Genomic DNA, 23,778 nt, shown 5'->3' on the forward strand with positions numbered 1-23,778 from the left:
GCACACACACAGAGACAGGCACAAGTACACAAACCCAATCAGACACACACACATGGCCCTTCAGCAGCTGCAGCAGTGCTGACAGAGGCAGGACAGGCAGTATCTGCACTACAGCAGCAGTCAGAGAGCCGCACTGAGATTTACTCCACAAAATGAGGCCACGACTGCTATGCAAATGAACTGAGGACCCGTGGATTAGAACAGGACACCTACTCTAAATCATGATTGTCAATCATCGCTCAGGATTAAGGGATATGGGTTTACAGACCTAAAAAAGAAGCACTCCCCCTGCGGCAGCTTCGCATTGTCACAGGGAGGAGGGGGCAGGACTGAAGCTAGGCCTGCACTGGAGCAATGCTGCCCCCTGCCTGACACACCAGGCAACAGCAGCGCAGGGAAGAGAGCGGCTTTCAGTTCCTTCCCTGTCTGACTCGCTCGCTCGTCTCAGTCACTCTTCAAGCGGATCTTGTTTCAAGCTGTAATCGCAGCCTAAATGCCGACCAGGTCTAATCTGCTAGCGAAGCTCGTGTAATACTACATAGTTATTTGTCACAACAGAAGGAAACCTCTCAGGATTAGTATTAGGGTTCAGAATAATGCTGGGGTTTCACTATGCTAACAATTTATTGCTACAGTAAGTGCACTTTAATATGTTTGGTTGGGAGGTTGAGCTATGGAGTTTTAACGCTGGTTATTAAAAGCTCATCATTAAAATAGTGAGTGTTCAGTTTATCAATTGCTTTTCTTCTTTATTTGTGTGTGTGTGTGTGTGTATATATATACACATACACACACAAATAAAGAAGAAAAGCAATTGATAAACTGAACACTATTTTAATAATGAGCTGCAACATTCCGCTGCCTTCTACCATGCTATGTGAAGTATCCAGGTAGACTGGCAATCCATTTAACAGCAGACTGAAGGGGTTTCTGAAACCCTGGACTTGCTGCAGGGCTAGTGCTCGTTTCAAACCCTGCTATACAGAGTCGAAAGAGACTGAAACGTTTATTAGTACAGTGAGTATCTGTAAACTGCTTGAAGTGACTTCTCAATTATTAGGACACACAGGTTGCTCTGAGATTTGAACTGCATGCAAACACAGTGATGACTGCGATACAAAAGACTAGCAAATATCTGTCTGCAAGTCACAGCCATTCGAAAAAAAAAGGTGATAATACCACAGTAGTGATGTCAAAAAGTGATAATTCCTCTAAAGGAAAACATACTTGAACTGTGACCCATTCGACTCCTCACTTTAAATTCAAACACACAATGTCTCGTTTTCAATCACTTGAAAAGATAAAGCTGGTACTTTCGTATTTCAGAGAAACGGATAAAGGGAGAACGTTTTCTTTAATATTAACATTGCAAGAGTATCCATGTATTATAAATAATAAATAACACACAAACACACACACACACACACACCTCGACACGTCTAACTAAACCCAGATTACACTACAGCCCGCTGTACCCTACAGGCAGATACCCACCTCACTTGATAAAATACGACAGCTTTCACAGGACATTCTACGCATTCAGAATAATTTACTCTGCTATCAGTATTGCATTTAAACTGCTTTGTTTAGCACTTAACAAAGCAATTTACTGCATGCTCCGAGTGGGAGAAAATGAATGTATCTGGTTTCATTAGATATATTAGAGATGTACGCACACACGTAATAAAGCCAGTGGTGGGTTTCATGTGCTTGTGTATTGCACAGGGTGTTTGCTGTCCAGTATCTCTCTCTCTCTCTCTCTCTCTCTGTGGTGGGTTTCATGTGCTGGTGTATTGTGCAGGGTGTTTGCTGTGCAGTATCTCTCTCTCTCTCTCTGTGTGTGGTGGGTTTCATGTGCTTGTGTATTGTGCAGGGTGTTTGCTGTGCAGTATCTCTCTCTCTCTCTCTCTCTGTGTGGTGGGTTTCATGTGCTTGTGTATTGTGCAGGGTGTTTGCTGTGCAGTATCTCTCTCTCTCTCTGTGGTGTGGTGGGTTGTACCAGTAACACGAACTTGTGTATTGTGCAGGGTGTTTGCTGTGCACAGTATCTCTCTCTCTCTCTCTCTCTGTGTGGTGGGTTTCATGTGCTTGTGTATTGTGCAGGGTGTTTGCTGTGCAGTATCTCTCTCTCTCTCTCTCTCTGTGTGGTGGGTTTCATGTGCTTGTGTATTGTGCAGGGTGTTTGCTGTGCTCTCTCTCTCTCTCTCTCTGTGTGGTGGGTTTCATGTGCTTGTGTATTGTGCAGGGTGTTTGCTGTGCAGTATCTCTCTCTCTCTCTCTCTGTGTGGTGGGTTTCATGTGCTTGTGTATTGTGCAGGGTGTTTGCTGTGCAGTATCTCTCTCTCTCTCTCTCTCTGTGTGGTGGGTTTCATGTGCTTGTGTATTGTGCAGGGTGTGTGCTTGTGTGTATTGTGCAGGTGTTGTGCTGTGTGACATCTTGCTGTCAGTCAGTCTCTCTCTCTCTGTGGTGGGTTTCATGTGCTTGTGTATTGTGCAGGGTGTTTGCTGTGCAGTATCTCTCTCTCTCTCTCTCTGTGTGGTGGGTTTCATCACATAACACGTCCCACACATGTGCAGGGTGTTTGCTTGTGACAGTATCTCTCTCTCTCTCTCTCTCTCTGTGGTGGGTTTCATGTGCTTGTGTATTGTGCAGGGTGTTTGCTGTGCAGTATCTCTCTCTCTCTCTCTCTCTGTGTGTGGTGGGTTTCATGTGCTTGTGTATTGTGCAGGGTGTTTGCTGTGCAGTATCTCTCTCTCTCTCTCTCTCTCTCTCTCTGTGTGCTGGTGTGGACCCAAAGTACACGAACACATAACGTGTCCCACAATTGACACAGGTGGTGCTGTGCTGTGCTCATCTCTCTCTCTCTCTCTCTTTCTGTGGTGGTTACATGTGCTTGCACACGTCCCACAAACTGACACGTCATATCTCTCTCTCTCTCTCTCTCTCTCTCTCTCTGTGTGGTGGGTTTCATGTGCTTGTGTATTGTGCAGGGTGTTTGCTGTGCAGTATCTCTCTCTCTCTCTCTCTCTCTCTCTCTCTCTCTCTGTGTGGTGGTTTCATGTGCTGGTGTATTGTGCAGGGTGTTTGCTGTGCAGTATCTCTCTCTCTCTCTCTCTGTGTGGTGGGTTTCATGTGCTTGTGTATTGTGCAGGGTGTTTGCTGTGCAGTATCTCTCTCTCTCTCTCTCTCTCTCTCTCTCTCTGTGTGGTGGGTTTCATGTGCTTGTGTATTGTGCAGGGTGTTTGCTGTGCAGTATCTCTCTCTCTCTCTCTGTGTGGTGGGTTTCATGTGCTGGTGTATTGTGCAGGGTGTTTGCTGTGCAGTATCTCTCTCTCTCTCTCTCTCTCTGTGTGGTGGGTTTCATGTGCTTGTGTATTGTGCAGGGTGTTTGCTGTGCAGTATCTCTCTCTCTCTCTCTCTGTGTGGTGGGTTTCATGTGCTTGTGTATTGTGCAGGGTGTTTGCTGTGCAGTATCTCTCTCTCTCTCTCTCTCTCTCTGTGTGGTGGGTTTCATGTGCTTGTGTATTGCACAGGGTGTTTGCTGTGCAGTATCTCTCTCTCTCTCTCTCTGTGTGGTGGGTTTCATGTGCTTGTGTATTGTGCAGGGTGTTTGCTGTGCAGTATCTCTCTCTCTCTCTCTCTCTGTGTGGTGGGTTTCATGTGCTTGTGTATTGCACAGGGTGTTTGCTGTGCAGTATCTCTCTCTCTCTCTGTGGTGGGTTTCATGTGCTTGTGTATTGCACAGGGTGTTTGCTGTTCAGTATCTCTCTCTCTCTCTCTCTCTCTCTGTGTGGTGAGTTTCATGTGCTGGTGTATTGTGCAGGGTGTTTGCTGTGCAGTATCTCTCTCTCTCTCTCTCTCTGTGGTGGGTTTCATGTGCTTGTGTATTGCACAGGGTGTTTGCTGTTCAGTCTCTCTCTCTGCACTTTGGAGCAGTACCTGAGCTGCCTTGCCATTTGCCAAGAAAATAAATTAATACAAGCCGCCGACAGAACAGAGCAAAAGGCACTAATGATTATACATCATTAAACAAAGATTTAGCTTAAATGCGTTTAGCAGGAATTAAGCAAATCTGCTGTTGACATGAATTGACTGCTATAGTATCAGTAAGCTGGGAGACAGTGTGGTCTAATGGTTGGAGCCGAGGGACTGGGAGGGAGGCAGTGTGACTCTACTGGTTAGAGCCGAGTGACTGGGAGGGAGGGAAGCAGGCAGTGTGACTCTACTGGTTAGAGCCGAGTGACTGGGAGGGAGGGAGGCAGTGTGGTCTAATGGTTAGAGCCGAGGGACTGGGAGGGAGGGAGACAGTGTGACTAGTGGTTAGAGTGGAAGGAGGGAGTGTGGTCTAGTAGTTAGAACTATTGGTCAAGATTTATTTATTTATTAAAATTAAAAAAAAAAAAAAAAAAAAAAACACATCACAGTCAGCTTTTTGTAATAGTTTAGCCCCGACAGTCTGAAGTGCAGTTTTAATGAAAACTCTCGCAATGGAAGAACCGCATTAGGCTTTACGCACAATAACTCTATAAGAGCATCAGAAACGCTGGAATGAAGCTCCGCGTTGAGAGCAGTGAGTCACGGTGGATACAAAGGGCCCCAGCGACCCTGCTTCAGCACTGCCCCTTGTGTGGAAGGATGGATGGATGACATTCCAAGTGAATTAATCTCTGCGGGGAGGTTTCCATGGCACCCTGGTAAACACAGAGCTGGGCTGGGGGCAGGGGGCAAGCAACAGAAGTTCATCACTAGTTTTACTAGAAACAAGAAACATTTGTAATGGAGCAAATGAAACGTTGCCCATGCCTCCTCTCTTGCAGGGACTGCACCCATGCATGCTCCTCGGTGTTATTTGACAGACAACAGCGTGTGTATCACGATTATCACTGAACTGCTTGCGAGTCAGCCCTCCAGACACCCTAAAATTACTTTAAAGTCGTTATTATTTTGACGGCTGCTGTGCCAATGCCAAACCTTTACAAGATGGACTAACGAAGGCTTGGAAACAGCTATTTTAAAAGACCATGCATGCTTCAGCTCTGAGAAAAACACTAGGATCGTATTCAAAAGACGCAACAGTGAATTGATGAAAGGATTAGTGATTGCCACCTCGGATTTCACTCTGCAAGCCTCTAATAAAATATTCATTCATCCATGTATTCAAGCCGCTGCCCTGCTTGTGTTTGCGTTTGAAACTCTCAGATCAGTCAAGCAGATGAAAAATAAAGATTGACTAACGTTACTACAGTATACTGGGACGTCAGGTCGCGCAGAATCGATTTGCAGTTAAACGGATCACCAGACTAGCAAATGATGGGCAGAATGGCTCCTCTCACTCCTCAACTTTCTAAAATATCTTAACCTGGAGCAAGTCCCTTAAAAAAGAACTTTACTTTTAATCACTCTGGTGTGTTTTTGTGTCACACCCCTAGAGGGGGGGAGGCTAGAGGAGTGAGAGTGCCTGTCCTGGCTAAGGGACCCCCCCCGTCCAAAGCTGTTCATACACACAGCGCTCTCTCTCCCTGCTGGTCCGGGACACTGCAGTCAGAGAAGCAGGCTGTCATCGGCAGCAGAGAAGAGGGAGAAGCAGCGCACACTGAATTAGGGGAGCGAGCTTTATCGCAGGCCCTCAATGTTGACAGTGTGCTAATCCCATCCACCTGCTCAAACACTCCCCAAACAATTCACTGTGCGCCAACGCAAAGGGTTTTAATATTCAAGTCAGCTCCTGAGCGCCTCTCTGTCTGCGTGTGTGTGTTACTCTCTCTCTTTCTCTATCAGCTTCAGCTGGAAACAGAGCCCCCCCCTTCCTCCTCTCCCCCTAACCATAAAGGCAGGCCGCTTTAATCGCTCTGAAAACAAATAGTTTTTGAATGTTTGGTAAGCCGCTTGTTTGCTCTGGAGCCTATGAAAATAGATTTTACAAGCTATCCGGTTGTGATTAGGGTTGAGAGAATTGAATTCAGCAGCATTAATAATATTAATATTAGCCTAATTAATTATACTGTTTAACTTTCCTCTGCAGCTCTGTGTACCTTCTATACAGTCCACACTACACGCTGCGTGGGTTCCTGCCCTGGAGCACAGCTCTCTCTCCTCCCTCCCTCTCTCTCTCTCTCCTTTTTTCTTTTGGACGACTTTGACCTTGCTACATTACAAGACTTGCATCTAAAAAACAGAGAGGAAAAAAAAATGATACGTTTAAATAAAATGACACCCATACAGCTGAATCACTCCGACGACCATCAGAACTGTAAAAACAGTCTCCAGAGAGCTGGTCCGAACGGAGAGATCCTCACAGTATCCAGACAGAGAGAGGGAGGTCTAGCTGGAACGCTCTTACAGTACAGAGCAGCGATGAAGTGTACTGTGCTTATAATACAGCGAGTGCTTCCAGAGTGGTCACCTGGTAAATCGCGTGACGTGCAGGGTCAGGGGAACGCAGGTTTGCATCCCGGCTGTGCGAAGCCCCCATGGGTTAGGGAGGTAAATCCACACGGGACAGTTTCTTTGCGTTGGCTAAGCGGACTCGAGCGGCCAGGCACCTAGAGAGCTCAGAGTGAACACCTGCAGCGCTGGCCTTTGTCCACTAGAGGCCGGTAGCTTGCTGGCATCCTCTCTCAGGTTCCTGGGTGTAGACGAGGAAGCCGGCTTGGTCATGGAATTGAAGGAAGTCCACTGAAGCTTCAGTTCCACTGGGGGGAAAATAATTTAGCACACTGAATAATGCACTTATTACTATTAGAATTATGATTATAATTTTTTTAATTAGTCAGCTGATCTTGGACTAAAGCACGATTAGGTCTTCCCAAAACCAGTGATAACAGCGGGTCTGGGAAACCAGCCAAACCTGTTCCCGAAATCTGAGAACACCAATTCCGGACAGGGAAAAGCATCCCGGTTAATACAGAGTGACACAGGCTGGGTTAACTCATCATTATTCTTTTAACCTGTAAGAAAATAGTGGGAGTGGGCAAATGATCAAACACACAGAATAACATTTACAAGAAACTGTTGGCCTAACTGACTTGACAGAAGAGTTTCTTACAGCGTTATCCCAGAAAAAAAAAAAAAAAAAGACACATTAGAATATATATACATATCGTTCTATTAATGAATTAATTACTAATGAAAGGTGAACACAGAACTGCTGCACACTGGTATTATTTAGCACAGAGACAGGAAACAGAGGGCAGAGCTGCTCTCAAGTTTTCAGTTTCAATTTATAGCAAACATCATCACTTACGCAGGGCTCTCATCAGATCTGAATTCACACAGCACTCGTATTGCAACACTAAAGAAATCACTAAGCAGCCAGTCAGGTTCCATTCTTACATCGCTAGTGTTCAGGGTGTGCGCCGGGCTGAGCCTCTGGACTGTCCGAAGGACGATCTGAGCAGGGAGGGACAGAAGGGACGGGTGGAGGCCACTCAGTTTTAAATGGCCATCATTGCTTAGTGTCTTACGTACAAGCAGTGTGCCATGTGACTATGTGCCGGTACAATCGCACGCTGTTGGGCACACGCTAACCAGAACTCAGGCAGTGCCGTAGCCAGAGTGACTGGCTTGTGACGGAGAAAATAAAAGCCATCAATCAATAATCAAACTGCTTGAAAACTAGCTGCACTAGCAAGGCACTGGAGGTGCTTCACTGTGCAAACCTCCCAAAACAGCCACCTCCCTAACCCTGACCTGAGGGAGCCACCCCCCCTCCCTTAGTCCCGGCACAGGCAAGCAACAGAGGCTGCTGTGGGGTCACCTTGGCCCACTGCTGCAGTTTTTGGCACTACAAAAAACAAGCAAACTGTCTCGACAGCTCAGAAGTTAAACGGAATACAGATAAAGGCGCTATTTCAAGGAGTCGAGTTGGTCAGCTGGGACGTGAGGTTTTCATTTTGGTTTCAAAAGACAGGGTTGAAGAAATGACACATGGTACATACCCAAGCTACACCAATGTGTCTTAACTAAGGTCCCTCTTGGAACCCCTAACAGTCCAGCTCTTCGTTACTGCTGCATCCTCGTAGTGACACGTCTACAGGCTGAAGCGGTCGCTCCACCACTGCAGGTTAGGGGTCTTTTTTATTCATGTATGGATCTGTTTGTTGACCGAGGTGTCAGGAGCCAGCTGAAGGGACACAGGGCTAATCGGTAGTCTTGATATTTAACAGCTGAAGCCACGCTGTCCTGATCGGCAATGCCAATAAGAAGTCTTGCTGTGCATTAGCTGAATGACAGGCAGTGCTGCTGTCCCTTATCTGACACACTGTTGGGCTGTATTCTTGTAACCCATTAGCTGGAGTATCTCCTCTGAAGGCACCCTGTCCTGACTGGTGATCTTGTTGTTGTTAGCTGAAGTGACACATTGCTGGGTAGCAGTCTTGTTCTTTGAAGACTGTTCTTGCTTTCTGTTGCTGGATCGATGCAGCGTCTGCCGGTGTGGACACTGTGCTGATCGGTAACCCTGCTATCTAGCGCTGCACAAACAGATTATTCAGATCAAACTCTCCGCAGAAACCAGACAATCAGGTGAGGGTCCCTGGTGTTGGATTGGGCTGATTCACCATTCAAAGCGAAACCAGTAAAGACACAGTTGTGCTAGGGTTTGCGTTGATCGATGCTTTTCACTCTGCAGAGAACAGCGATCCACACAAACCCCAGCAGCTGTATCTTCACTTGTTTTCACTTTGAATGGTAAACCAGCCCAAAATCGACACAGACAACCCTCACCGACTGTCAGCGGCGAGCCCGATCGAACCATCGGATAACGGGCTCCTGCAGCTCTGCCGTGCCCCCCTAGCTGAAGTGCCTCCCCAGCCTGGCGGTGCGGTAGTCCACTCTGAGCTGCACGAAGGCGTGCAGCAGGTTGCGGTCCAGGTTCGTGAGCTGCTCCCCCGAGCAGACCTGCTTCAGGTTATCAGGAGCCACCACCAGGAGGTTACACAGAGCGTGGAGAGTGTCGAACAGCTGCAGTACAAGCGGGACCTGCAGGAGGAGACAGAGAGAGGGAGCGAGCGAGCGAGAAGGAAAGAGAGTCAACATACAGAGGAAAACAGAAATCTCTCTGCAGTCTATTGCAGCCTGCAGCCTCGTCCCAAGTACCTTTCAACACCCCGTACGCATTCTTGTACCAGTACACCTTCATATTCCCCCACAACTCCATGCTCCCCCTGCCCCTGCACCTGTACCCTCCTCTTCCACTCTGTGTCCCCACATTTCAACCCCTCGCACCCCTCATTGCCCCTGCTCCCCGGCTCTCACCCTGAACTCCTTGGCCCCTCGCCGGTACTCTGCCACGTCGCAGATGGCCAGCATGCCCCCCATGGAGCTGTACATGAACTGCTGCAGGTGCTCCAGGATGAGCCGGTGGAACCGCACGCCCAGCTCCATCAGAACCGTGTCCACGTTCTTCCCATCCATCGAGATCCGAACCCGCTCCACCTGCTTCATCACGTAGGCACACACCTTCACGCACGCCTGGGAGAGACATGGAGATTCAACTACGAGTTTAACACGGCACATCTGTGTACAATATGTATAAATTCTCTTGGAACTGGACATCGTTTGTGTTTTGCACCAATGGGACGATCCCTCTCCTGAGGCACTCACATTGGTGTACTGGATCGCAACGTTGTTCTCGTCCTCTGGTTTGAAGTCAGTCTTCTTCTGCTCCGTGGCGAGGATGTGCTTCATCTGCCCCACCATGCAGTTCAGGGTCCTGGGCAGGAGAAGAAGAGAGAGAGAGAAAAAATATATGAACAAGTGGAGGCTATTCAGCCCATCACTGCTCACCCAGTCCCTAGCAGCTGACTGATCTCAAATCTTGGTCAAATCTTAAAGCTTGCAGTCTATTTGTGTTTATTTATTTATTTATTTATTTATTGTTTTAAGTATGACTCACTTCAACCTCAAAACATACTTCAAACCAGCAGTTCACATCGATCTGCCCCCTAGTCTCACTGCAGTCACTGTGTGTCCATGTCCAGACTGACCTGTCAATGCCAGAGTCCAGCTTCACCTCCATCTGCTCGATGACCTCCTTCTTCTTCTGCAGGCACTCGGTCAGCTTCGGGGAGGAGCTGTGGTAGGGGTGAAGAGAGACACAGCAGTCAGAGTGCGTGCAAGTGTGATGAGACTCCCACTGCATAGCAGCTTGGGGCTAAAACCTGAAGTGAGAAACTGCTATGCAATAGGAATCTCATTTCCATCCCTGTTAAAATGAGTATTTTGTCTCAGTTGCATGCTTTCCTATCTGCCCAATATTGACACACCAGAGCTGGCTGCCTCTGCCCCAGTAAAGCCTGGAATGGACCAGTCTGCTCAGCGATGGTGGGTTTGCTCCCACACCTGCCTTGAGGTGTGTGCTGGAGCAGCTTCCCAGCACGCTCACCTGATAAGGGGCATGAGGTGGTCGTTGAACTGCTTGTCAAAGAGGTGGAAGATGGTGTTGGCCTGCTGAACCACGTCCAGGAAATACAAGTTTGCATTCTTGGAGTCTGGAGAGGGGATGGCTGGAGAGAGAGGGATTAAAACCTTTAAATAGGGGTTCTGATTTCAACAGGTAGTGCCCGATAGAGACAGACATTATTAAAGCGCCACACACTTTGGTAAGTGCTGAGAATCTGTGGCTCTGAATATAATGTAAAAACTGTACCAACTGGGATATTTTCTGACAGTGAGAAAGAAAGCAGCCACACTGACCTGCCAGTCCTATCTCCAGCGCATAGTCCATGTGATCCACACACAGGTGATCCACCAGCAGCAGGAAGATGGCGTACGCATTCTTCGGGAGGTCTGAGGGGTCCGACAGCTGGGAGAGGAGAGGAGAGAGAGGGCAGAGAACAGCCAGACATGGTACAGCATTTAGAAACATGGTAAACTATGGGAAATGCATTGTATAGCCATTGGAAAAGCATGGTCAAAAACTGCAAAAATACCCTGGGAAACTTTTATAAGTGTACCCTATATCAGCCCTCTCTCTCTCTCTCTCTCTGCCTCTGTTAGGTCTCCCCTCCTCAACCTGTATCAGCCCCCTCTACCTCTGTTCTCTCTCCTCTCCTCACCCTGTATCAGCCACCCTCCTCACCCTGTATCAGCCCCCTCTCTCCTTCTCTGTTCTCTCTCCTCTTCACCCTGTATCAGCCCCCTCTCTCTCCCCCTGTTGTCTCCCCTCCTCACCCTGTGGCAGCGTTCGAAGGCGTGCCGGGTCTCCTGCAGTAGGTTGACCACCACCTCCTGTGAGAGGAAGGTCTCCCCGTGCGTGTCGATGCTCGGCCCCAGAGACAGGTTGGTGCGCTGTCGGATTCGCTCCTTCAGGTCCTGGATGCTGCGGACAGAGAGGGGAGGGACGGGAGGAACACACAGTCACGGTGCTTCTCACGGGTCTGGGTTTCCAAGCGGTCCAGTTTTGATTGAGAGCCTTTGTTTACAGTACGATTAGGGTGACTGTTTCTCTTCACATGCTGTGAAGAAGTTCTCTGTCTAGGCACAGATCCACACACCAAGCATTTTGTTTATCTAGCTTTACTAGGCTGAATGACGAAGCAGTTACCCGCCAGTGCCCAGCGCTCGTTTCTGGTGGTTCTTGGACTCGTAGTATCTCTGCAGGACCGTGGCACTGCGGCTCTGGAGAAACTCGCGCTCCATCTCCATGTAGCTCTCCAGGTACGAGGAGAAGATGTTCTTGGTCAGTTTGGACAGGAAGGTCTGCTTGTCAGTGCCCAGGTTGAACTCTGTCAGCTTCCCAGCCAGGGTCGTCGTCCTGTGACAGACGCACACGCAGAGACAAGACAAACACACAGAGACAGTGAGAGACAGAGACACACAGACAGACACACACACACACACACACACAGAGACAGACACTCAGACAGGTTAATAAACAGAAAGACTGTTTCAGTATAAAAGATGTAATTAGCAACTGTTGTCGATTACATCTCGATTACATTTTACAATAAGAGACAAAATGCACAACTTATTACCTTATTATAAAATCACAGAATAACCAGAAACAATGCTGTGTAAGAATTCAAAATCCTGAGTCTCTGTACTGTAACATAACTGCAAACTACCTGATTTTACCAGACACAGGTGTGAAGACAAAAGAAGAGCTTGTGCACAAGAACAAGCAGAAAACAAATCTGCAGTAAAGAGGTTCAACAAATAATGAATACTGAGCGACTGCCTGAAAACTGACACTTGGGGACATGTGTGCACACGCAGGACAGATCACCGAATCAGTGAACCAGCTGGCAGAGTAAGACGTTACCTGGGGCACAGATCAGTGAATCAGCTGGTACAGTAAGGTGTTACCTGGTGCACAGATCAGTGAATCAGCTGGCAGAGTAAGGTGTTACCTGGTGCACAGATCAGTGAATCAGCTGGCAGAGCAAGGTGTTACCTGGTGCACAGATCAGTGAATCAGCTGGCAGAGTAAGGTGTTACCTGGTGCACAGATCAGTGAATCAGCTGGCAGAGCAAGGTGTTACCTGGTGCACAGATCAGTGAATCAGCTGGCAGAGCAAGGTGTTACCTGGTGCACAGATCAGTGAATCAGCTGGCAGAGCAAGGTGTTACCTGGTGCACAGATCAGTGAATCAGCTGGCAGAGTAAGGTGTTACCTGGTGCACAGATCAGTGAATCAGCTGGCAGAGTAAGGTGTTACCTGGTGCACAGATCAGTGAATTAGCTGGCAGAGTAAGGTGTTACCTGGTGTACAGATCAGTGAATTAGCTGGCAGAGTAAGGTGTTACCTGGTGCACAGATCAGTGAATCAGCTGGCAGAGTAAGGTGTTACCTGGTGCACAGATCAGTGAATCAGCTGGCAGAGCAAGGTGTTACCTGGTGCACAGATCAGTGAATCAGCTGGCAGAGCAAGGTGTTACCTGGTGCACAGATCAGTGAATCAGCTGGCAGAGCAAGGTGTTACCTGGTGCACAGATCAGTGAATCAGCTGGCAGAGCAAGGTGTTACCTGGTGTACAGATCATACAGGTTCTTCAGGTACTGCTCAGCATCCGCTTTGCGACTTTCCTCCAAATTGTCCCTCACAAAGTTCTGAAACGGAAGCAAAATGCATCGTCACAAACGAGACGGGCTAACCAGAAACACAAGAGTTTGGTCTTTATAAAAGCTCTGCTGTGGAGGGTCTGGCCCGCGCTGGATCACCTGCAGCTTGTTCTCGAAGATGTTCTGGATGAGTTTAGCCATGACTGTCTCCGGGCTGCTGAACACCTCCCCCACCTGCTTGTTCACACGCTGGCACAGCTCAGCCGTGTCTTCAAAGACATCGTTACGAGAATACGCACCCTGGGACACAAAGAGTTAGAGAGTCAGGACCAGAAGACCCCACAGACAGCGGCAGGGATAGAAATAAGACTCCTGTTGCATAGCAGGTTCACCCAGTCCAGGTTTTAATGTGTGCTTCATTACCCCCAGTGTGTATGCAGCTCAGATGTGTCTTATTAAACTCATAGTAAAACCAGGTATGGAGCAAACTGCTGTGCAATGGGAGTCTTATTTCTGGATATGGATATGTGAAAACGGAGCAGTGGTTGTAAAGTGGAAAGATTAGATCTTGCACCTGAACACATTTCAAAGACTTACCTCCTGGCACTGTTTGATGTATACGTCGACACAGTGAGCGTAGCCCTGGAAGAACAAGGAAACAGCAAATATTCAGAACCTCTCACTCGGGTCTCAACATCACAAACACCAAAACAACTTCAATCTAGAGCAGTGCATTCACTAACTGCACCACCTCGTAAATAAAGCAGGGTCACTGGCAAGCTGAGCAAGGCTAATGGTAGCATTGCAGTCTAATGCAGCCACTAACAGCCCTGCAGAATTACTATACCCTGTATGTGATTTATGGTTACATGCAAAAGTACTAGAAAACACAAGACAACCTTCCACAAAATGTCAGCTCACTATGGTAACCCCCTTCCCCCCCCCACCCCCCGGGACTCACCTTGAAGTGCAGCAGTACGGCGGCCGCCTGCCTCATGCGCGCGATCTCCCCGCGGCGCTGTGCGCTCGTGAACTCCTGGATCAGCTGCCGCTCCAGGTCGTGGTATTTACCTGCGAAACCCCAGGGAAGCCACACACGTTACAGGGGAGCGACACCAAAACCAAGTGCCTGAAATCAGCTCCAGGATTTAATATTCTAGTGCTTCACAAGCACGATTTACAATTCTGAACGCCCGTTCGACGCAATCTCTAAAAACAGTGCAATTCAAATATAAATAATGAAAAACTCAAATTATAATGCAGTGATCCTTCCTTTTTTTTTGTCTGACTTGCACATCAAATAACGAGTCACTGAAAACAGTGGACTGGTGAAAGGCCCACATGCAGTCACATATACAACTAAGAATTTGGGACCTTTGTGACTGCAGGCAAGTGCTCCAATAGCTGTGCTACAAGGGCAAGGCTCCAGATACACAAGCGCTGTACCGAATCTGCACCAGGAGCAGAGCAGACCGTGAACACATCCTCGGAAACTCAGATCAGTGGACCCTCCAGCGGACAATCGAAACTTTAAAACCCCACGCACTTCCAGCTCATTCCTGCCTGAATCGATTACACTTAAAGTGTTTTTATATTTCTCTATAACCCCCCCCCCCCTTTCCACAATCATTTAGCAAAACAGCAATCATGCGGTTTGTCTCAGTTCCAGGATAATTCCCGGGCATCACCTCTCGCAAACGCAAACTCAAAATCTTTACTTACTTGCAATCTTTGCCTTCACGTCAGCAAACCTGTTTGAAACCAAACAGAAGCCATTAGAATGAGAATCAGAATAAAAAAAACAACAACGTTCACGTTTACTGCCTCCTGCACAAAATAAACTGAGAGAAATCACTCTGCCTGCTCTGTGTAACTAAAGATCCTTCCATGCATAATAATGTGCATCAAATCAGATCAGTGAGGTTTTAAAGTGCATGCAGGGTTTTTCACTACTCGTCCATTGATGAAAAGCAGCTACCTGTCAAAAGGAAGCTCCTGCGCAATCAGGTGCAGCTTCTGAATGATGTCAGCAGCCTCTTTGATCTAAAAAACAAAACAAACAATTCAAATAAAGATCCCGAGTGCTTTCCGCTGCCAGTGCAGAGCTCACACAGCCTCTGCTCTCAAGCACAAGCGAGTGATTCAGCTCTTCCCTTCAGCAGAGTATCTGTCCTCTAACTAAGATTAACCAAATTCCATGTAGAGGTTGTGTTCCCTGAAGTCAGGATTTGTAGTGGTTGAGGGTGCAGCTCTACCTACCTTTGCAAGGGATTGGGAACGGGTCACGGTTCAGGCTGGTCACGGTTTGTTCTTCATATGTGTTAAATAAAAGACTGACGATGACCCAGGTAATAAACGCAGCGATGTGGATCATCTCCGCGTGTGTGTTCCACGTTTCCACTGTCGCCAGCAGTCTACCCTGCCACACCCCCACAGGCTCCCTCCCTGGTCCCCTTCCCGCTGCTCACCTTGTCCGGGTTGTTGAAGACGTCGCTGCGCAGCTCCCCATCCAGGAACTCGTTGAAGTAGGTCATGAGGCGCTGCGCCTCGACGGCTCTCTGCCGCGGCGTGTTCACCCCCTCCAGCTGGTCCCCCAGGTGACACACCTTCGTGGCCACGTAGCTGATGTGCTCGTCCAGCTCCTGGAAGTGCTGGAACGCCACCTGCACAGAAACACGGACCCGGGTGTCAGAGTCTCACACTCACACTCACAGACATGCTCCTGTGTTCTGCAGGGATGGAAATAAGACTCCTGTTGATCAGCAGTTTCACCCATTCCAGATTTACATACTAGCTAGATAGCGTACAACAAGCTCAGGTGTGTCCTATTAAACTCATAGTAAAACCAGGAATGGGTCAAACTGCTATGCAGTGGGAGTCTGATTTCCATCCCTGCAGATTCTACTGCTTTGAAAGTTTTCTTTGACACACACACACGTGTCTCTGGGTACCTGGTTGCTCCTCTGTAGGTCCTGCACTTTGTGTGCAAACACCTTGGCCTCTTTCTGACACTGCTGTTCCAGCTTCTCCACCCTCCTCTGGATTCGCTCGTCCAGCAGCTTCAGATCTTCAATGTGGTTGTCAAACTCATCCAGCAGCCTGCGGGGGGGCGACAGAGACAACTGTGACTCAACAGGGCCCATCCAAAAATCAACCCAGTCGTGCCCTGCAAGTTTGTTTGGGTAAGGCTGGCATCTGTCCCTCCTCGTCCCTCCCAGGCGTGCAACACTGCCGTTGCAGTCAGACACGCTGGGCTTCCTCCCAGATCACACTGAACAGCAGAAAGCACCCAACCGCAACCACTGACAAAGTGCTTCCAAATACAAGCAGACTTGATCACTTTAAAACAGTGGATCTCATCGGATTACACTACAGTGTTCATGCTCCCCCCTGTATGACGCTATAATCAGGGCCATAGTTATCAGATCATGGTATTTGTGTTCCACCTTATGACAAGAACAAAAGTGGTGGTGGAATGGGATTATGAGGCAAACAGGAGCCTCCGTCACACCGCCTTACAACCGTATAAAGGGCCTCATATAAAGGGGAGCTCTGTATTACTGTAAAGGGCAGCTCTGGAATATTGTCTTGTAAAGGGGAGCTCTGTAGTATTGTCTTGTAAAGGGGAGCTCTGTATTATTGTAAAAGGCAGCTCTGTAATATTGTCTTGCAAAGGGGAGCTCTGGAATATTGTCTTGTAAAGGGGAGCTCTGGAATATTGTAAAGGGCAGCTCTGTATTATTGTCTTGTAAAGGGGAGCTCTGTATTATTGTAAAGGGCAGCTCTGTAATATTGTCTTGCAAAGGGGAGCTCTGTATTATTGTAAAGGGCAGCTCTGTAATATTGTCTTGCAAAGGGGAGCTCTGTATTATTGTAAAAGGCAGCTCTGTAATATTGTCTTGCAAAGGGGAGCTCTGGAATATTGTCTTGTAAAGGGGAGCTCTGGAATATTGTAAAGGGCAGCTCTGTATTATTGTCTTGTAAAGGGGAGCTCTGTATTATTGTAAAGGGCAGCTCTGTAATATTGTCTTGCAAAGGGGAGCTCTGTATTATTGTAAAGGGCAGCTCTGTAATATTGTCTTGCAAAGGGGAGCTCTGTATTATTGTAAAGGGCAGCTCTGTAATATTGTCTTGCAAAGGAGAGCTCTGTATTATTGTAAAGGGCAGCTCTGTAATATTGTCTTGCAAAGGGGAGCTCTGTATTATTGTAAAGGGCAGCTCTGTAATATTGTCTTGCAAAGGGGAGCTCTGTGTTATTGTAAAGGGCAGCTCTGTAATATTGTCTTGCAAAGGGGAGCTCTGTATTATTGTAAAGGGCAGCTCTGTAATATTGTCTTGCAAAGGGGAGCTCTGTATTATTGTAAAGGGCAGCTCTGTAATATTGTCTTGCAAAGGGGAGCTCTGTATTATTGTAAAGGGCAGCTCTGTAATATTGTCTTGTAAAGGGGAGCTCTGTATTATTGTAAAGGGCAGCTCTGTAGTATTGTCTTGTAAAGGGGAGCTCTGTGTTACTGTAAAGGGCAGCTCTGTAGTATTGTCTTGTAAAGGGCAGCTCTGTAGTATTGTCTTGTAAAGGGGAGCTCTGTAGTATTGTAAAGGGCAGCTCTGTAGTACTGTAAAGGGGAGCTATGTATTACTGTAAAGGGGAGCTATGTATTACTGTAAAGGGCAGCTCTGTAGTATTGTCTTGTAAAGGGGAGCTCTGTAGTATTGTCTTGTAAAGGAGAGCTCTGCATTACTGTAAAGGGCAGCTCTGTATTACTGTAAAGGGCAGCTCTGTAGTATTGTCTTGTAAAGGGGAGCTCTGCATTATTGTCTTGTATAGGGGTTCTCTGTATTATTGTCTTGTAAAGGGGAGCTCTGTATTACTGTAAAGGGGAGCTCTGTATTATTGTCTTGCAGGGTTTACCTTTTGGGGTCGAAGGCCAACGCCCCTCCTTTGGAGCCACCCCCCGGGGTCCTCCAGGCCAGCCTCTCGATGTACTCGTCTGCATCAAAGGGCTCCTGCAGCGCCCGGGAGACAAACCGTTACACAGAACGAGACATGCAAACGCAGACACGCACACGCAGAGACACACAATGAGGCGAGCACACGCAGACACGCACACGCAGAGACACACAATGAGGCGAGCACACGCAGACACGCACACGCAGAGACACACAATGAGGTGAGCACACACAGACACGCACACGCAGAGACACACAATGAGGCGAGCACACGCAGACACGCACATGCAGAGACACACAATGAGACGAGCACACGCAGACACGCACACGCAGAGACACACAACGAGGCGAGCACACGCAGACACGCACAACGAGGCAAGCACACGCAGACACGCACAACGAGGCAAGCACACGCAGACACGCACACACACACAATGAGGCAAGCACACGCAGACACGCACAACGAGGCAAGCACACGCAGACACGCACACACACACAATGAGGCGAGCACACGCAGACACGCACGCACACACACACACAATGAGGCGTGCACACGCAGGAGTGCATTTAAAACTGCTGAAGCAATCGTCCCATGTCATTAAAATATACTTTTCTTACTAGCAGAACGTTTATACAAGAACCCAAACAACAAGGATACAGGGCAGTGCATTTAAACCACACCCTGGACAAGGGCCAGCCTTCCCAGCTGCAATGGGTGGCACAGACCAGAAAATAAACTCCAGGGAAATGCAATCTGCTGCCTTCGCAGGGTTTAAGAATCAGTCTACACTCAGGAACGCAGGGACTGAGGAGATTTAGAGGGAAACAGAAATACATTAAAAACGACAAAACTGCTCGTGTTGCTGTACCTGGACTCAGGCTCCCAAAATTGGTTCGGCACAACACTTAACCCTGTTCCACAAGGTGTGCTGAGCACACACTTCTCTGCTGGTCTGTTCAGGTTTACGTACTGAAAACTGCAGAGTCTGGGGCAAACAGAGCCGCACTCGGTTTCTTTGCAATAGGAGTTTAAGATGCGGGATTGACAGAAGCCAGCAGAAAATCCACTGGCAGCAGCCTTTACGAGGTTCCTCATTAACCAGTACAAATTCCACTGCAGTAAAAACTAAACCACCGCCAGAGAAGACTGCGGGCAGTGTAACATCAGGGCGGGCCGAAAAAAACAGACATCTTCTCTAAAGTTTAGAGAAAAGTAAAGCATTGTCAGCTACTGGCAACAGCAAAATCAGCTGCCTCAGTGCCACGACAAATCTGCCAAGAATTACTGTTCAGACTGGTGAAACCTGTAATGAAACCATCTGCCTCTGTGCCCTGGGAATCGCACTGCAATCCCTGCGGGTCACTGTGTGTGTTTCACACCCACACAAGAGCAGATTATATGGGAGAGGTACAGGAAGACAACGGCAGAATAAATACTGCATGCGTTATTAACACCGCCGATTACTGCAGGGGTCTGATGCCCAACAAAAACACATGCAAGAGAACTGGGTTTCCCAAATTTAACAAATACAGCAAAGTCAAAATGACTGGTGCAGTGTAACCCTGTACAGCGTGCACAGCAAATAACAGCAATACAGCACGCAGTGTACATCTACACACAGAGGAAACCCCACCTGGATAACCTGTACAGCGCGCACAGCAAATAACAGCAATACAGCACGCAGTGTACATCTACACACAGAGGAAACCCCACCTCGATAACCTGTACAGCGTGCACAGCAAATAACAGCAATACAGCACGCAGTGTACATCTACACACAGAGGAAACCCCACCTCGATAACCTGTACAGCGTGCACAGCAAATAACAGCAATACAGCACGCAGTGTACATCTACACACAGAGGAAACCCCACCTCGATAACCTGTACAGCGTGCACAGCAAATAACAGCAATACAGCACGCAGTGTACATCTACACACAGAGGAAACCCCACCTCGATAACCTGTACAGCGTGCACAGCAAATAACAGCAATACAGCACGCAGTGTACATCTACACACAGAGGAAACCCCACCTCGATAACCTGTACAGCGCGCACAGCAAATAACAGCAATACAGCACGCAGTGTACATCTACACACAGAGGAAACCCCACCTCGATAACCTGTACAGCGCGCACAGCAAATAACAGCAATACAGCACGCAGTGTACATCTACACACAGAGGAAACCCCACCTCGATAACCTGTACAGCGTGCACAGCAAATAACAGCAATACAGCACGCAGTGTACATCTACACACAGAGGAAACCCCACCTCGATAACCTGTACAGCGTGCACAGCAAATAACAGCAATACAGCACGCAGTGTACATCTACACACAGAGGAAACCCCACCTCGATAACCTGTACAGCGTGCACAGCAAATAACAGCAATACAGCACGCAGTGTACATCTACACACAGAGGAAACCCCACCTCGATAACCTGTACAGCGCGCACAGCAAATAACAGCAATACAGCACGCAGTGTACATCTACACACAGAGGAAACCCCACCTCGATAACCTGTACAGCGTGCACAGCAAATAACAGCAATACAGCACGCAGTGTACATCTACACACAGAGGAAACCCCACCTCGATAACCTGTACAGCGCGCACAGCAAATAACAGCAATACAGCACGCAGTGTACATCTACACACAGAGGAAACCCCACCTCGATAACCTGTACAGCGCGCACAGCAAATAACAGCAATACAGCACGCAGTGTACATCTACACACAGAGGAAACCCCACCTCGATAACCTGTACAGCGCGCACAGCAAATAACAGCAATACAGCACGCAGTGTACAGTCTACACACAGAGGAAACCCCACCTCGATAACCTGTACAGCGCGCACAGCAAATAACAGCAATACAGCACGCAGTGTACATCTACACACAGAGGAAACCCCACCTCGATAACCTGTACAGCGCGCACAGCAAATAACAGCAATACAGCACGCAGTGTACATCTACACACAGAGGAAACCCCACCTCGATAACCTGTACAGCGCGCACAGCAAATAGCAGCAATACAGCACGCAGTGTACATCTACACACAGAGGAAACCCCACCTCGATAACCTGTACAGCGCGCACAGCAAATAACAGCAATACAGCACGCAGTGTACATCTACACACAGAGGAAACCCCACCTCGATAACCTGTACAGCGCGCACAGCAAATAACAGCAATACAGCACGCAGTGTACATCTACACACAGAGGAAACCCCACCTCGATAACCTGTACAGCGTGCACAGCAAATAACAGCAATACAGCACGCAGTGTACATCTACACACAGAGGAAACCCCACCTCGATAACCTGTACAGCGCGCACAGCAAATAACAGCAATACAGCACGCAGTGTACATCTACACACAGAGGAAACCCCACCTCGATAACCTGTACAGCGTGCACAGCAAATAACAGCAATACAGCACGCAGTGTACATCTACACACAGAGGAAACCCCACCTCGATAACCTGTACAGCGCGCACAGCAAATAACAGCAATACAGCACGCAGTGTACATCTACACACAGAGGAAACCCCACCTCGATAACCTGTACAGCGCGCACAGCAAATAACAGCAATACAGCACGCAGTGTACATCTACACACAGAGGAAACCCCACCTCGATAACCTGTACAGCGTGCACAGCAAATAACAGCAATACAGCACGCAGTGTACATCTACACACAGAGGAAACCCCACCTCGATAACCTGTACAGCGTGCACAGCAAATAACAGCAATACAGCACGCAGTGTACATCTACACACAGAGGAAACCCCACCTCGATAACCTGTACAGCGCGCACAGCAAATAACAGCAATACAGCACGCAGTGTACATCTACACACAGAGGAAACCCCACCTCGATAACCTGTACAGCGTGCACAGCAAATAACAGCAATACAGCACGCAGTGTACATCTACACACAGAGGAAACCCCACCTCGATAACCTGTACAGCGTGCACAGCAAATAACAGCAATACAGCACGCAGTGTACATCTACACACAGAGGAAACCCCACCTCGATAACCTGTACAGCGTGCACAGCAAATAACAGCAATACAGCACGCAGTGTACATCTACACACAGAGGAAACCCCACCTCGATAACCTGTACAGCGCGCACAGCAAATAACAGCAATACAGCACGCAGTGTACATCTACACACAGAGGAAACCCCACCTCGATAACCTGTACAGCGTGCACAGCAAATAACAGCAATACAGCACGCAGTGTACATCTACACACAGAGGAAACCCCACCTCGATAACCTGTACAGCGCGCACAGCAAATAACAGCAATACAGCACGCAGTGTACATCTACACACAGAGGAAACCCCACCTCGATAACCTGTACAGCGCGCACAGCAAATAACAGCAATACAGCACGCAGTGTACATCTACACACAGAGGAAACCCCACCTCGATAACCTGTACAGCGTGCACAGCAAATAACAGCAATACAGCACGCAGTGTACATCTACACACAGAGGAAACCCCACCTCGATAACCTGTACAGCGTGCACAGCAAATAACAGCAATACAGCACGCAGTGTACATCTACACACAGAGGAAACCCCACCTCGATAACCTGTACAGCGTGCACAGCAAATAACAGCAATACAGCACGCAGTGTACATCTACACACAGAGGAAACCCCACCTCGATAACCTGTACAGCGCGCACAGCAAATAACAGCAATACAGCACGCAGTGTACATCTACACACAGAGGAAACCCCACCTCGATAACCTGTACAGCATGCACAGCAAATAACAGCAATACAGCACGCAGTGTACATCTACACACAGAGGAAACCCCACCTCGATAACCTGTACAGCGCGCACAGCAAATAACAGCAATACAGCACGCAGTGTACATCTACACACAGAGGAAACCCCACCTCGATAACCTGTACAGCGTGCACAGCAAATAACAGCAATACAGCACGCAGTGTACAGTCTACACACAGAGGAAACCCCACCTCGATAACCTGTACAGCGCGCACAGCAAATAACAGCAATACAGCACGCAGTGTACATCTACACACAGAGGAAACCCCACCTCGATAACCTGTACAGCGTGCACAGCAAATAACAGCAATACAGCACGCAGTGTACATCTACACACAGAGGAAACCCCACCTCGATAACCTGTACAGCGCGCACAGCAAATAACAGCAATACAGCACGCAGTGTACATCTACACACAGAGGAAACCCCACCTCGATAACCTGTACAGCGCGCACAGCAAATAACAGCAATACAGCACGCAGTGTACATCTACACACAGAGGAAACCCCACCTCGATAACCTGTACAGCGTGCACAGCAAATAACAGCAATACAGCACGCAGTGTACATCTACACACAGAGGAAACCCCACCTCGATAACCTGTACAGCGCGCACAGCAAATAACAGCAATACAGCACGCAGTGTACATCTACACACAGAGGAAACCCCACCTCGATAACCTGTACAGCGTGCACAGCAAATAACAGCAATACAGCACGCAGTGTACATCTACACACAGAGGAAACCCCACCTCGATAACCTGTACAGCGTGCACAGCAAATAACAGCAATACAGCACGCAGTGTACATCTACACAGTCTACACACAGAGGAAACCCCACCTCGAATAGCTGCGCTGTCGTTGTCATGGCTGGATTCATGGTGAAGCCGGACCGGACAGGACCGGGACCAGAGAGGTCAGTTCGGAGACGGGTAGCCGTCCTCTGGATAAAACAGTTCCGAACCGCGCTGTCTTGTTTTCAGTTTATTTTCACAGCGGAAGAGTCGGCCTGTTTTGTTTTCCTG

At 48.2% G+C, this 23,778-nt stretch overlaps 1 protein-coding gene across 1 annotated transcript in view; it reads right to left on the reverse strand.

The window, feature by feature from the left end:
* Positions 1-6,745: 6,745 nt before the first annotated feature.
* Positions 6,746-23,778, reverse strand: part of LOC121329882 (exocyst complex component 5) — a 17,082-nt gene continuing 49 nt past the window's right edge. Inside the window, exons 1-18 of the mRNA XM_041275859.1 lie at positions 23,595-23,778; positions 17,912-18,006; positions 15,954-16,101; positions 15,471-15,665; positions 14,981-15,045; positions 14,725-14,753; positions 13,964-14,073; positions 13,600-13,644; positions 13,162-13,302; positions 12,968-13,050; positions 11,547-11,756; positions 11,174-11,321; positions 10,697-10,805; positions 10,386-10,506; positions 9,988-10,074; positions 9,605-9,713; positions 9,257-9,472; positions 6,746-8,980 (exon numbers count right to left, since the gene is read on the reverse strand). The exon at positions 23,595-23,778 is cut by the window's right edge and continues 49 nt beyond it. Of these exons, the coding sequence (XP_041131793.1) occupies positions 8,792-8,980; positions 9,257-9,472; positions 9,605-9,713; positions 9,988-10,074; positions 10,386-10,506; positions 10,697-10,805; positions 11,174-11,321; positions 11,547-11,756; positions 12,968-13,050; positions 13,162-13,302; positions 13,600-13,644; positions 13,964-14,073; positions 14,725-14,753; positions 14,981-15,045; positions 15,471-15,665; positions 15,954-16,101; positions 17,912-18,006; positions 23,595-23,633 (2,139 nt within the window). The 5' untranslated portion in view covers positions 23,634-23,778 and the 3' untranslated portion in view covers positions 6,746-8,791. The remainder of the gene's footprint in view (positions 8,981-9,256; positions 9,473-9,604; positions 9,714-9,987; positions 10,075-10,385; positions 10,507-10,696; positions 10,806-11,173; positions 11,322-11,546; positions 11,757-12,967; positions 13,051-13,161; positions 13,303-13,599; positions 13,645-13,963; positions 14,074-14,724; positions 14,754-14,980; positions 15,046-15,470; positions 15,666-15,953; positions 16,102-17,911; positions 18,007-23,594) is intronic.

Source organism: Polyodon spathula, chromosome 17 (assembly GCF_017654505.1).
Source record: "Polyodon spathula isolate WHYD16114869_AA chromosome 17, ASM1765450v1, whole genome shotgun sequence".
Taxonomy (NCBI): domain Eukaryota; kingdom Metazoa; phylum Chordata; class Actinopteri; order Acipenseriformes; family Polyodontidae; genus Polyodon; species Polyodon spathula.